At 58.3% G+C, this 13,580-nt stretch overlaps 3 protein-coding genes across 3 annotated transcripts; 2 read left to right on the forward strand and 1 right to left on the reverse strand.

Annotated features, from left to right (window-relative positions):
- Window positions 1–3,019: 3,019 nt before the first annotated feature.
- E0L32_003506 (uncharacterized protein) lies at window positions 3,020–6,365 on the forward strand (the record flags this gene model as incomplete). Its single annotated transcript, XM_031137814.1, has 2 exons — window positions 3,020–5,542; window positions 5,604–6,365. 2 exons carry the CDS (start codon window positions 3,020–3,022, stop codon window positions 6,363–6,365), a joined length of 3,285 nt encoding a protein of 1,094 aa, XP_030998655.1.
- A 1,190-nt stretch (window positions 6,366–7,555) lies between these two features.
- Window positions 7,556–10,574, reverse strand: E0L32_003507 (uncharacterized protein; the record flags this gene model as incomplete). Its single annotated transcript, XM_031137815.1, has 2 exons — window positions 7,556–10,346; window positions 10,429–10,574. 2 exons carry the CDS (start codon window positions 10,572–10,574, stop codon window positions 7,556–7,558), a joined length of 2,937 nt encoding a protein of 978 aa, XP_030998656.1.
- A 1,026-nt stretch (window positions 10,575–11,600) lies between these two features.
- E0L32_003508 (uncharacterized protein) lies at window positions 11,601–13,202 on the forward strand (the record flags this gene model as incomplete). The annotated part of the gene is made up of 4 exons (XM_031137816.1): window positions 11,601–11,823; window positions 11,923–12,212; window positions 12,299–12,404; window positions 12,469–13,202. The coding sequence occupies 4 exons, from the start codon at window positions 11,601–11,603 to the stop codon at window positions 13,200–13,202; spliced, it is 1,353 nt and encodes a 450-aa protein (XP_030998657.1).
- Between the last annotated feature and the right edge of the window lie 378 nt (window positions 13,203–13,580).

The following is a 13,580-nucleotide window of genomic DNA, read 5'->3' on the forward strand; positions in this document are numbered from 1 at the left end:
ATGCTGTGGTTTGCATTATCGAATTTCGATACTGGGAGAGAGAGAGAGCGAGCGAGCAGAATCCGGATTGCGGGAGATGACGCGTGATTGTTTATGTTTATGCTCTTTGCCACCGAACCGGAGGTGCCGTGTTGTTTGTGTACTTGTACATCCAAAGTGGCACCAGAGCGTACCAAAATAGAGCCTGAAGAGACCAGCAAGACAAAGACGAGAGAGAAGAGGGAATACGAAAACTGCAACTTGCGCAGAAATGTGATGGGATTCCGGATCAGGCGATGCTTGTCCTTGCAACTGTACAAGTACGGGGAAGACTGGGTAGTATCTTCGTTTTGACAGGTCAGGTCAGGGTCCTGGAGCGATACCAAGGAGAAGGAGCTTGTGTCAGAGAAAACGCGAGACATGTCGCAGAGGGTAGCCCAGGGATCCAGGGGGGGGAACAAGGGAAACAATAGAAGGGAGATCTACAGATGGTCTCCGTGTGGTCCCCTAGGGTCTCCCGGGAAGATCGCTGCGCACCAATGGCAAGTGGCGCGCAAGTTCGTGCAGATCTGCCACCGCTTCGATGGGCGAATGTCCGTCCGTCCCATCTTTTTCTGCCTCTTGCGATTGATCCGTCCGTCGTTAGAGAGAGTTTGGGTCGCAAAGTACATACTTGTACAGGCAGTTACGTAGCCAAAGCCGATCCCTCATCAACGTCATCTCATCAGGCGCATAACTACTTGTACACCACACACAACCAACACGCGTGCATGCAAACACAGGGGACCGATCTCCTATCCTGTTGATGATTGGGCAAGATTGGGCAATGAGAACAAAACAGAGAGCTTGAGTTGCATTTGCGGAGCAACCGTCACAACGGAAACCAATGGATGGGCCTTGTCTCTGCCCCCTTCGCCTGCCGGCACTCGGGACTGAAGTCTGTGCGATGCTGACGGCAGGGCCATGGGCACATGTGAAGCTGGGTTCATGGGCGGCGGCGCCCTCCCCCCAAAGAAGAGGCATCATCCACAGCCAGGGCACATGCCCGAGGCTTGGCTTGAGTGGCTCGAGAGCAGCGATGGTCTATGGCGTACTTCTGGTTGGTAGATGATGATCAGATCACGAGCAACATGTCAACTGAAATGCAAGACCTGTGTTGTTGTTGTTTTGAGAGCCTGCCTGGACGTGGTGGGAAGACGTGCGATCACAAGAGGCGCAGCCGTTTGTTGTCTTGCTTGACGACGCACGAAAAAGACACCTGGACACCCACTTGTTCGGCCCCCCCCAGGAGGGACAAAAAGGTTTCAACGGGAGACATCCCATCTGGAGAGACTGGGCCGGTTAACGGCACCACACTGCATTGGCTGGTTTCTGCATCGTTTTACGCCTGTGGAGGGGGGCAGTTTGGAAGGGGGGAGCCAGTTTTAACCGACCAGGCGTTGGGCCTAAAGGGAAAAAAAAAACAGGGGACAGGGGAAGGGAAAATGACATGGCCTTCCCGGTGGAGAACGAGAGGGAAGGAAAGTGGATGCTGCGGTTTTGTGGGGCCCTGCCCAGTCGCATGTGGGAAAAGACGCGTCGAGGACGTGAAGCTGCTTTCCTGATACGGTAAACAAGTAAACAACGCGCGACGTCCACCCCCCGAAGATCCCCCAAAAATTCGCCTCTGACTTTCGCGGTGAGAGAGAAAGCGTGTACTTCGTACGTGTGATGTGGGCAAGTGCGCCCCTGCCTGGTTCGAGCCTGCCCACTTTGTAGACAAGTCGCGCGCGACAGAGACTCCCTCCCACACACACTCTGGAGACTTGTCTTGCGCCCGCGACTTCCTCACTCCGCTACTTGCGCTTCGCAGCACTCGCACACGTAGGAAAGAGGTACCCGCCAAGCTCGCCCCGGAGGGCAAACCGTCGTGTCTTGTTCTTTCCTTCCTTCCCACACACACACACCAAAAAGACAACGGCCGTCCCCTTTCTCTACAGAGAGAGAGAGAGACACCTCACCTCACCTCAGTCGAACTCTCTTTTTTGCCACGCAGTGTCATCATCGTGTGCTCATCTCTACATTCCTGGGCATCTGCCCTCCACACTCACATTCTCAACCTCTCTTCTGCCCCTCCCCCATCCAGTCTCGCTGCCACTCGCACACTGAGACAGTACCTCCTCTGTGTACACGCACCCAACACTAGAGCCAACGCCAACCACTACTGGTATCCTCTTATTCCGACCTTTGGTCCAGTCCAAGCGATCCTCAGCATACCACGACGACTAGCGAGGCGAGTTCCCGTACCCTTTCTTTGGGCCACGAGACGTCTGTCACTTTTGGGTTGGCTCAGCTTTGGCTGTCTATCTGCCTGTCTGCCTGTCTGTTGGTTGGACCCTGCGCCGGCGGCCGTCTGACACATCGCGAACGCCTCAAAATACAAGAGTAAACACCTCGAACCAGAATTCGCCACACAAGTCGAGCTGAACGAGCCATTACTTCAGAATGTCCTAGAACAGACCAACCCAACTACCCCATCGCGTCCACCTCTCCTTGCAAGAAAGGCTGCTTGCGCTTCTGCCCTTTCACACCACTTCTCTTCTTCCACAGGCTTCCTCTACCTTCAGCTGGTCTTTTGATACGAGCCTCCTGCCGATGATTGTCTTTCCCTCACCGACCTGATATCAGGCCTTTCCCCCAACACCAACACCAACACCAACAGCACACAACATTGCAAATCTTATGATCGCGGAAGACCCGGGACGAGCATCGCAGCGCAGACCTTGAGAGCGACTTCTTTGTTGATTGCCTGCCCATTCCGAATGAGAAACACAAACTTGGCGATTACCTCAGCCACGATTCTGAGCGATAACTGATCAACAATTTGATCGCAGCGGCGTTACTATATTATCTGAAACGATTTTTGGACTTGTCGATATATCATTAGATCGATTTGTTCAGCTAGCACCGCCCCCCTCAGGTGGTCCAGTCCGGCCATCCGCTTCCATTCCTGATCCAACCGCCCTTTGATGATTGGACCGGCGTCGCTCACATTCCAGCGATGTCATACTCAAACACAAGCGGGGGCACGCTGACCATCCCCTCACCCACGCATGTCCACCATGTTGATGTCGGCGCGGCCGTAGTGCGATCGCTTAGACGCTCTCTGTCGCGCTCGCCCTCAAAATTCAACCTCGCCCGAACCGCATCGCACAGTTCGAGCGGCAGCTCTGCACAATCACCTCAGGCGTCGCCAGCAGAATTGCCCTGTTCGCCGTCGAAATTTGCCGCCGATACGAATCAAGATACCAATTTCCCCACTGGCGCGACTTCGCTGCCACAGACGCCCTCCGCGACGCCGTTCAGCCCCAGCATCAAACTGTCTCTACGATCCGCCAAGCCCAAGGCCGCCTCAGCCCGACCTTTTACTCGGACGCGTCTTTCGCCCAAGAGCCCGCTCAAGCGACCGTTGAACACCAGCCCCGACACTGGGAACCCGCCGCCGCGCATTTCTGGTTCTGCGCCTGTTCTCGGCCAGGAGAACAACGGATATAACAGCTTCGCCCTCTCGTTCAGCGCCTCGGCGCGCTCGAACCTGGACAAGCCATCGCGCCATAGCATGCACCTGGACCTCTCTGGCTCCTCGAAAACCATACCAAGCAAATTTCTCGACGCGAAGAGCGAATTCTTGTCACCCACAGCCAGCCCTCTGAAGCGCAGTGACGCAAAGATGGACTTTGATCACGCAAGTTTCGGGAGCCCCGTGGCGAAACGGCGCAGCTTGCACGGAATCTCGAGCCTGGGGAATGATTTCAGCATCTTCGACCAGTCGCCTCAGCCTGCGCCACAACCTCAAGCCTCCCAACAACAGAGTTTCGACATCCACGAAGATGGCGACCAGGAGTACCAGCTCACCGGCTCGTCACTAAACCTGCGAGATCAGGTATCTTCGCCCGCGTTTTCAATGCCGAAGCGCACATCATCCCTGCGCAAATCGACCCTGCAGCAGCGCCACGATCCCAGATCATCTTGGGGTCGCCGCCAAGGTGAGAAGTATCTGGCCCAACAGTCCAACGAGACATCGACACCCAACCCGCGGAATCGGCTACGTGCATCTCTGGACCAGTTTCTTCAACCCGACCCGCGAGACAGCCCTTTCACCTCGAGAGGACCTCTCCCCAACCCTTCTGCGCACGCGATGGACCCTCCGGCGCATCGCCCACACCCGCTGTCCCGGAGCCTCACCACGTCTTCTTCGAACTCGAGCGTGCCGGACGAGTCTCCGACTCACTTCCCGATCCAATTCGGGGACAGGCCACGCCCGATGGGCATATTTGCAAAGTCCCTGCCCTTGACTGCTCAACGACCCAAGGAGCCGGTGCCGGTATCGACCCCGCAGTACAAGACTGCAAAGCCGTTGCAGTCCGTCTTCGCGTCGACCGGTCTTGTATCCAAGATGAATCGCAATCCGGAACTCGACCCTGCCGAGCGAGATGGCGGAAAGGCAATGATCATGCCTGACACGCCCTGCAAGAAGCAGATGTACTCCTCAAATACTTACCCTCCATCGTCCGGAAGTGGTGGTGGCAGGAAAAAGCAGCCGCGCCACTCCTTTGGGACTCCTTCGACTCCCTTCAGCACCTTCGCGCACCCGCCTCGCGGCACCTTTGGAAACCCAGAGAGGGGCGTTGGGCTCTTCAAGCTGAGGAGCGATCATGTCCGCCGGGATAGCCTGTTCAGCCTGGATGGTGACGTTGATATCCACTGCGGTATTGAAAATGAGCTGCCTCCGACGCCGACAAAGTCGGTTCTCGGTAGGGAATCTTCCGGCCCCTATGTTAGCACCACCCCTGTGTCCGTACGGAGGATGCCGGCCCCTACATCGGCCATTGGCCGCGGCGGTAATGACGACATGTCAGAGCTTAGCTCCAGTCCCCTGGACCGCATCGCCAACGAGCCGAAGAGCTCCCCCAAAACCCCTCGGGATGTTCTTCTGCCTCTTGATCCGAGTCGCCTGTCAATTTCGAACGCGCAGGCTCTGGAGCATCCTGCTTCTATGCCTCCGGCAACCCCGACGGCAGGCCGCGACTCGTTCATGAGCTTTGCCGAGCGCCGGACGAACTCGACGCCCGTCAACGGACCAGGTGCGGGCAGCGTTGATGACGTTCTCCGAATGCGCTTTGAGAGCGTCGAGATGGTGGGCAAGGGCGAGTTCTCCGAGGTCTTTCGTGTGGAAAGTCAAGAGTCGAAGAGCATGCCTTTCATTGGATCAATGACGCCTTGCCGCGGCACCACCACTCCAGCTTCCATGATCAAGCGTGTCTACGCTGTCAAGAAGACCCGCATGCCCTTCCTCGGACAGAAGGACCGGGCCTCGAAGCTCAGGGAAGTGGAAGCCCTTCAGGCTGTGAAGGACTGCGAGAACGTGCTCCAGTATGTCGACAGCTGGGAACAGAACCACCATCTCTACATCCAGACCGAGTACTGCGACGAAGGTAGCCTGGACAAGTTCCTCAAGATGGTCGGGGAATCTGGCCGCTTGGACGACTTTCGAATTTGGAAGATAATGCTCGAAGTCGCACAGGTAAGTCATTACATGAACTTGGGAGGGAATATTGGAATCAACCTTGCTGACGAGTGTGTAGGGACTGCGTTTTGTACACGATGCTGGCTTTGTTCATCTTGATCTGAAGCCGGCGAATATCCTCGTCAACTACGAGGGCCACCTCAAGATTGGCGACTTTGGCATGGCAGTGTCTCTGCCAGCGCCAGAGGGCGTCGAGGGCGAGGGAGACAGGGAATACATTGGCCCTGAGATTCTTCGTGGAGAGTACGACAGACCTGCTGACATCTACGCCCTTGGTTTGATCGTGCTGGAGATTGCATGCAACGTCTTCCTTCCCGACAACGGCCCCACCTGGGTCGCCCTCAGAGAAGGCGACATGTCTGTCGTTCCGAGCTTGACTGGAAGCGAGTCGAGCGCCCTGGTGCGAGACGGCACGGGCATGCCTATCGCAAACGACGTCTCTCCGCTGGACGACAGCCTCGGCTGCTTCGAGTTTGATGGGGCAAGCAGCCGAGGATTCCCGTTCGAGTTCTCCAACACGTCCACTCACAACCCCAGCAACCTGTTCGGTACGACCAAGCGCTCAGAGCTGCAAACCCCTCCAGCTTTCATGACGCAGGCCTCCGATGCCGGCTCACTGGACAGCATCGTAGGATGGATGATTCATCCAAACCCCGCGAGTCGGCCGACGGTCCACCAGCTTCTCGATGCAAGTTCTTTGCAATGGGTCTTTTCCCGTCGGCGGGCGCCTGCCACCATTTTCGAAGGCAACTGGGGCCCGGCTGACCAGACACCAGACGTGCTGGTCTTTGACGCCGACTCGGAGATGACGGACGTATGAGGCTCATCTCATCTCATATTGGACACGGTTTCAACTTATTTGGTCACGTTCTGGACTGTCTCGCCTCGACGCTGGATAGCATGGCCCAATACAATATGGCCCGCAGTGTATGGAAAGCTTGAGCAATCTTGTCACGCTTTGAATTTTCGAAGACACATGGGCTGGATATCATCTCCACAATGTGGGATATCAAATGCCTCGATATGTGTACGCAACTAGCCCACATTGCGGACGCACACGATCTACACTTTTGAGCCTTGGGGACTCGAGGGTCCTAGCATATCACATCCTCACTATCATCAGCGAACACTCATCTCATTACTGGGCTCGCACTCAGCATCACTCGCTACCGTTTTGCTTTGAGGCAGTCAAGGCTTGGTTTTTTGTTTTTCTAGGCTTCGGCCCATAAACATGCTTGCACGAATAATTGCGAAAAGGTGCCGAGAGCAGAATCATCTGCCGGCAGCCAGCGGCGCCGCGAGTTGGGCCGTCGTATCGATTGGTGGAGGTAATACGTGTGGAATATCATGTATAACAAGGAAGCCGGCGTGCGGACTGTGTATTTGTTTTTGTTTTTGGAGCGGGAGAGAAGGCTGTGTGGTGTGTGGGTTGTGGGATTGGTGTATTGTGTCGAGTGGTGTAGGGGCGCAAGGAGTGTGTGGATGGGCCTTCTTCCCTTGAGCAGAGCGAGAGAGATGCGAGACGGCCTGAGGGGGGGGCCAGATCTTGATTGGTTGGCATGGCTATAGACAATTTTGGGAGCCCTTCCGTGTTCCGCTTGTTCGGAAGGGCAATGGTTATGAAGTTATGAGGCAAACGATATGATATAGAGCAGCAATATGATACATTGGCTCCATTACCCCTAAAAGAGACAACCCGCGCTCGCAAGACGTGGACTACCTGAATGGATGGTGCTTGGTCATTGAACATGTCGTCGGTGATGAAATCGATACTTGTTTTTTGGGGAATAATTCGTCATTTCCTAGCATTGATATGGCGAGTACTGCTTCAGCAGCAGCAGCAGCAGCAGCAGCTGACCGCTCCTTTGACTGGTATAAAATATGCCCTTGAACCATCTCTACTGAAAAAGCAACAAAAGCGAAACTCCAAAGCTACATCGTGCGTGTCACTGGCGAGCCATGAGCCCAACACGGTAAAGCCGACTTACAGTCCATCATCAACAAAAATCTTCACTCCACAGCAGCAGCAGGAGCCTTCCTCTTGCTCGCCGTGCTCTCACGACCGCCAGCCACAGAAGAAGCGGCAGCAGCAGCAGCCCCGCCTGCTTTCCTGGCCGCCGACCCAGCCGCCGCCGACGAGGTGGCCGTGGTGGACGACGAAGCTGCTCCCGCTCCCGCTCCTCCTCCTCCGGCCCCCGAGGGGGGCGACGACGACGACGACTTCTTCTTGAGCTGGTAGAACTCGTTGAAGTTCATGCTGACGCCGAGGAAGCGCAGGTCGGCGTCCTGCTGGTAGCCCAGGTCGCCGAGGAGGTGCGTCAGGCGGGCCTTGAAGGCCTGGCCCAGGGCGCGCAGGCGGTCCTGCAGCGCGGGCAGCTCCGACTCGACGGACGGGGTGGTGCTGCTACCGGTGCTAAAGAAGGGGTCGTCGCCGCCGGGGGTGGGCGTGGACGGCTTGCTGGTGCTTGCGAACGGGTTGTTGGTGTGTCGCTTGTTGTTGTTGTTGGGCGGCTGGCCCTGCCGGTGCTGCTGCGTGTAGATGATGTCGGACTCCTGGCGGCGCGTAAAGTCCGAGACGGCCCAGCTGTAGAGCCCGTCGACGCAGTCGCGGTAGGCGAGCATGGTGCGCAGCAGCTCGCTGAGCTGGAGCATGTAGCTGTGGTGGTCCTCCGCGGGGGGGGCGGCGGCGGCGGCGCCACTGCCGCCGCCGCCGCGGGCCGCCTGGGCCTCGCGGTGCTGGCGGCGCTGGGCGCCGAGCAGGCCCTTGTGCGTGATGGAGCGCAGGTACTGCGTGTGCGCGCTGACGAGGTCGTCGAGGGTGCAGTCCTCGCGCGCGACGGCGCGCTGCAGCGCGTCCCACGACGACTCGATGACCTCGAAGAGGATGTAGTACTGCAGCTGGCCGACGAAGTGGACCATCTCGGCGAGGGTCCCCCGCGTGGCCTTCCAGGTGCGCAGGACGGCGCGGTCGGCCGTGTGCAGCACGCCGCGCGAGCCCGTCATGCAGCGGCGCCAGGTCGAGGCGAGGGCGAACTCGACGCGCTTGATGCGCCAGAGGAAGTTGAAGACCTTGAGGTACTGGCGGTTGCCCCACTCGGTCACGACGCAGTCGACGGGCGCGTCGATCTTGTACTCGAGCGTGAAGCAGTCCCAGCCGATGTCGCCGTGCGAGAGCTGCAGCATGCGGGCGTCGAGGCGCCGCAGCACCTCGGGCGGGTCGTACTGCGCGTTGGAGCCGCGGATGGCGTGCTCGAGCTGGGCCGTCAGGGTGTGGCGGTACTGCGCGCCGGCGGGGCGGTCGAGGTTGGCGGCGAGCGACTCCATGAGCAGGGCGATGAAGTCGCCCTGGCCGAGGAGGATGTACTTCTTGAGGGCGGCGAGGTGCTCAAACAGGTGGAACTTGTCCGTCATGAGGTGCATGAGGCGCCGCATGGTCGTCTTGTAGGCCTCGTCGATCCAGGCCTCGAGGGTGGCCGTGTCGCCGTAGCGCAGCTCCTTGGACGCGGCCTTGGAGTAGTCCTCGACCCACTGCGAGTCGCCGCAGCTGTGGCGGATGAAGTTGAGCGACTTGCCGATGAGGAAGACCTTTTGGGCAAAGTCGGCGCTGACGATGGACGGGATCATGCCGTCGTCGACCTCGTACTTGTCGGTCCAGACGGAGCTGAAGCCCTTGGCCTTGGCCTCCTTGCGCCGCTCGTCGGCCGGGTTCTGCTGCTTGACGAAGAACTCGAGGTAGGGGTCCGAGAGCTCGCCGTCGTAGATCCAGTGCCGCAGGATGTCGTAGAAGGGCCGCGTGACGTGCGCCAGCAGGCGCTCGGCGAAGGCGGCGACGGTGGGGTCGCCGTGGCTCGAGGAGAAGTTGTGGATCAGGGTGATGAGCTGGCCCCCGCGCCGGCTCTTGGACTCCTCGGCGATGACCGACATGAGCCGCAGGCCCATGGTGGCCTCGCGCGTCCAGACGACGCAGCGCTTGAGCGTCACGCCGGCCTTGCCGATGCCGCTCCTAGGGGCCGACTCGTCGAGGGCGGACAGGGCGCGGCGGATCTGGGCCTCGAGGGTCGCGACCAGGCTGAGGTAGGAGCGCAGCTCCCCGTTGATGGCCGCGCGCAGGCTCTGGCCGAGCAGCCCCTTGGCGGGCGAGTTGACGAAGCTTGTGAGCCCGCGATGGAGTAACGAGGGTTCTGCGAGGGCGTGCAGTAATGAGATGATGGGTGCGGGAAGGGTGGGAGGCAGCTTGATGGCCTTGTCCTTGTAGAAGACCATGGTGGTCGAGTTGAGGCCCTGGAGGGTGAAAGGGAGATCTCTCAACAGGCTGGTTTCTGATGGATTGTAATCTGAATAGTTGTTTGCTAGTAGTGTGGACTTGAGCGAGACATCTCGTCTGGGGCTCTCGTCTGCTTCGTCTGATGCGGCTTCTTGGGCACCACGGGTAGTCCTTTCTGGTGGGAACTTCTTCAGCCCTTCAGGACTGAAGGCGTCGTTGTACGCCTCATCCTCGTGTCTTGAGACGGGAGTCGGCACTTTGGACGAGCGCGCCTGCTCTGCGGCCTGGGGGAGCCCGCGCTGCTGGAAGGGCTGGCGCAGAGGACTGAGAGGCAATGGCTCGTTGGGGTCGGGCGAGTCGGCCAGCTGGTAGAGAAGATATAGGATTGCCCACTTCTGGTTAAGAACGGGCAAGGCAATCAGCAGGGTGTAGAGGTTGGTAAACCTCAAGGCCTTGGGCGGACTCCGCTGCAGGAGCTTCTTCTTAATAAGATCATAGGCATGGTTCACGTCGGCCGCGATGGCGGGGCTGTCTGAGCTGCGATGAGGCAAGGCGGACGGACCATGTTAGTTGCTTGTCGCATGACTCTGGCGCACACGTCGTGGGGCTATATGCATACCTGAAAAGGAGGTTCTGCACGAGCTCGAAGCGGTCATCGTGCCTCTGCTGCGCGACCTCGTTGCTGTCCTTGGGATCGTTGGGGATGATGTGGGTGATTAGGCTGTCGATGGCGTTGGCAATGCGCGGATTCTGGTCTTGAGACATGGCTGCATCTTTGCACGGCAATGCCGAGAGGGGAGTAGGCGACTGAAGGAAGGGTATCCGAGGAGGGATCAAGGATCAAAGGCGGTCGGGAGTGTGGTCGCCGACTTTGGAGCTGCGGCGACGATGTTGACAGTTTCGGCGGGGCAGTTCAGTCGTGGGGAAGACTTGAGAGATTCGCGACTCGCCCTTGTCGCTGGCGAGAGCAAAAGAGCTCCCTCGAGAGCGCGCGCAAATCTTTTTGTATGATTATGCGCCTCGACAGGATACTCTGCTCTAGTTTGAAAAGCCTGCAATGTTTGTAGTGGTGATGTAGAATGCGATATCGTGCTCGAGAGGTGGAATAATAGAGTGTGGTTCCTGTCGACTGTCGAGGGAAGACGCGCCAAACACCATCAACACACGCGCTGACCCAGGGCGGTGAAAAGCTAATTGATTGAGCCTCCGGGGGACTCATGCCCGAATGCGGTGTAACTGGGCCCTGGTAGTTTTTTCGGCCAGGCGCCTGAGAGCCCACTAATTCCAGGAACAATGGCGGGATTGTTCTGTTTGGCGGACGGGCAGGCCCTTCATTGGAACGCCAAGGTAGGTAGCCAGTACAGAGGTTCTGGCGGGGGACTGCAGCGCAGCTCCCACAACTCCAGGTACCCACTACCGCGGCATCCCACACTCCCTCTCCCACTGCGGCGTGTCTTCAGTGCTGTCCGTCTCCGCAGTTGTCAACGACATCCGCCAAAACCTGGCCCATCGACAACTGCAATCAACCGCCCTCGACACTTTGACCATCCATTCCGCACTCGCACCATGCCGAATCCATCAATATAATATCGTCATCTCGATCGCGTTGCTCTCATCTGCATGCCTATGCGCTCGATGATACGGTTTCCCCCTCGCGCTGTGCTCTGAGCCCGCCCGCGACTGCCTCGGCTGCTGCTGGAGAAGCCGGGACCCTTGTGGCTGGTGCGCGCGCGGTAACGCTCACCACCGCAACCGACAAAGCCCCTCCAACGACAACCATCGTCCTTCATCATGCCCGACATCAATCCCGCGGACCTGAGCCGCCCCTCGATCAGCCTCTCGACCCCCGTCCTCTCCAACAAGACCATCACCGTCTCCTCCAGCCTCCAGAAGCCGAAGAGTCAGATTATCCCCGCGCGCATAGAGCTGGAACCCGTATATGCCGCCCTCAAGGCCGCCATCGGCAACGAGCAATGGACCACCTACAAAGAAACACTTTCACAATTCCTCATTGGTGAGTGGCCAGATATCACGATAATGCGCCGCGCATGAAATGCCCGACCTGCTCGGGAACTGGGATGCAGCAGACCGACTAACCGCTGCACACTGACAGGTCGACTGAACCAATCCGAATACTCGGAGCGTATCGATCCCATATTAGCCTCCCCCAATGGTGAGAAGGAGCATCTACACAACCAGCTCATTGCTGCCCTCTATGGCAATGTCACGAGGGAGATGCCGGACCAGGGCCTGGCCCCTTGGGTCAGCGCCAACGACAAACCGACCACCGGCACGGGGAGCAAGCCGGTCACTGGCGATGCGGCCGAGAGGAGGCTCAAGGGCGATGTTATGCAACTCCCTAGTAGGGACAGGAGGCGTTTGAAGGATCTCGCACATAACGATGTATGTGATACTCGATATTGGCATTCCCTTACTGCGCTTTTGCGCCTGGGGACACTGAGGCTGACTCGTTTGCGCGCTCGCTCTAGTTCGATCCATACGACACCCTGGCAAACGTCTTTACAGATCATCACAAGACAAGGGCAGCTCGGACTGCGGATGCGCCCGCAAGTGCCGGTGGTCTTAACAGGATGAGTACGCACATATACATCCCTTCCCCCCCTGCTCCTCAATATATATGCTGACCAACAATCCTCAGACCTGGACATCGAGGTCAGGAAACGGTTTGCTCAGCCTCTAGCTGTGGAGTCGGGCGAGTTTCCTGACATCAGCAATATTGAAACGCGCATGCTCTCGTTCTGCTATGAGTCTGGTCTAGTATCGGGCCACGCATCAGATGCCGCGCACTTCATTTCTGTCGCGACCGACAATTTCATCAAAGAAGCGCTGGCCTCTGTGTTCAGCAGGACGCGGAGCAATGGCCCTGGCGACTCTGGCAGCGCTGGATTCGGCACCAACTCGCAGTGGGTCCAGACGCACAAGTACCGGAAGCAGCTGGCCAAGGAGGAAGAGGCGGCCATGCGCGGCGAGATCACGCGGGATAAGAGCGGCCTGCTCCCTGTTGAGGCCAAGGCTGCGAGCGAGCGCGGGCCCCTGGGCGTGACGGACCTCAGGCTGGCCCTCGAGATGGGCGACTGCGGCATGGGCCACTTCCCCATCCTCGCCGATACCATCGCCCACGGGTACCGGGAAGGCGAATTGGAGAACTGGGAAGACTATACCTTCTTGGACGAAAGGGAACCGCCTAGTACAGAGGCCAAGAAAGAGCCGACAGCACCAACCAAGGGGGCGGACGCGCCCGCTGCACTCCCGAACGGCGTGGATCATAACGATGAAATGGACGTCGACGAAGAGATTTGGTGGGAAGGCGCCGAGGCTGCCGACGGAGACGCACTCGATGCGGTGCTCGAGTCTTGCCTGGCCGTCAGCTAGGCGCCTGATGAAGAGCGACTGGTGATATAAAGACTCTGCTTAACATAGGCCAGGCTGTAAGTTGGGTCGGGGATCATTCGACCTACTGCTTTGGCTCGTGGCTTTGATTTGAGAAAAGGACGGAAGCACACGAACAATCTCGTCGACAGCCATCAGCGCCAGCCGTGTACTATCAGATGTACGTCGTTATCACGTCACAGTGCCAGGTGCGTAACAGGGTTCCTGGAGCGAGCGCGAGCAGGAACAGGCGTTTCAAACGGCGCATGGAATTCGGGGGTCGGCACGGTCCATTTCATCGCATTCTTTTCAGTCGGAGGTCATATGCATCATGACTGGCGTTACCACAGCGGGAGGCGATGTCCGAGGGTGGGTGAAGCG

Source organism: Thyridium curvatum (assembly GCF_004353045.1).
Source record: "Thyridium curvatum strain D216 chromosome Unknown NODE_15_length_556224_cov_80.126021, whole genome shotgun sequence".
Classification (NCBI taxonomy): domain Eukaryota; kingdom Fungi; phylum Ascomycota; class Sordariomycetes; order Thyridiales; family Thyridiaceae; genus Thyridium; species Thyridium curvatum.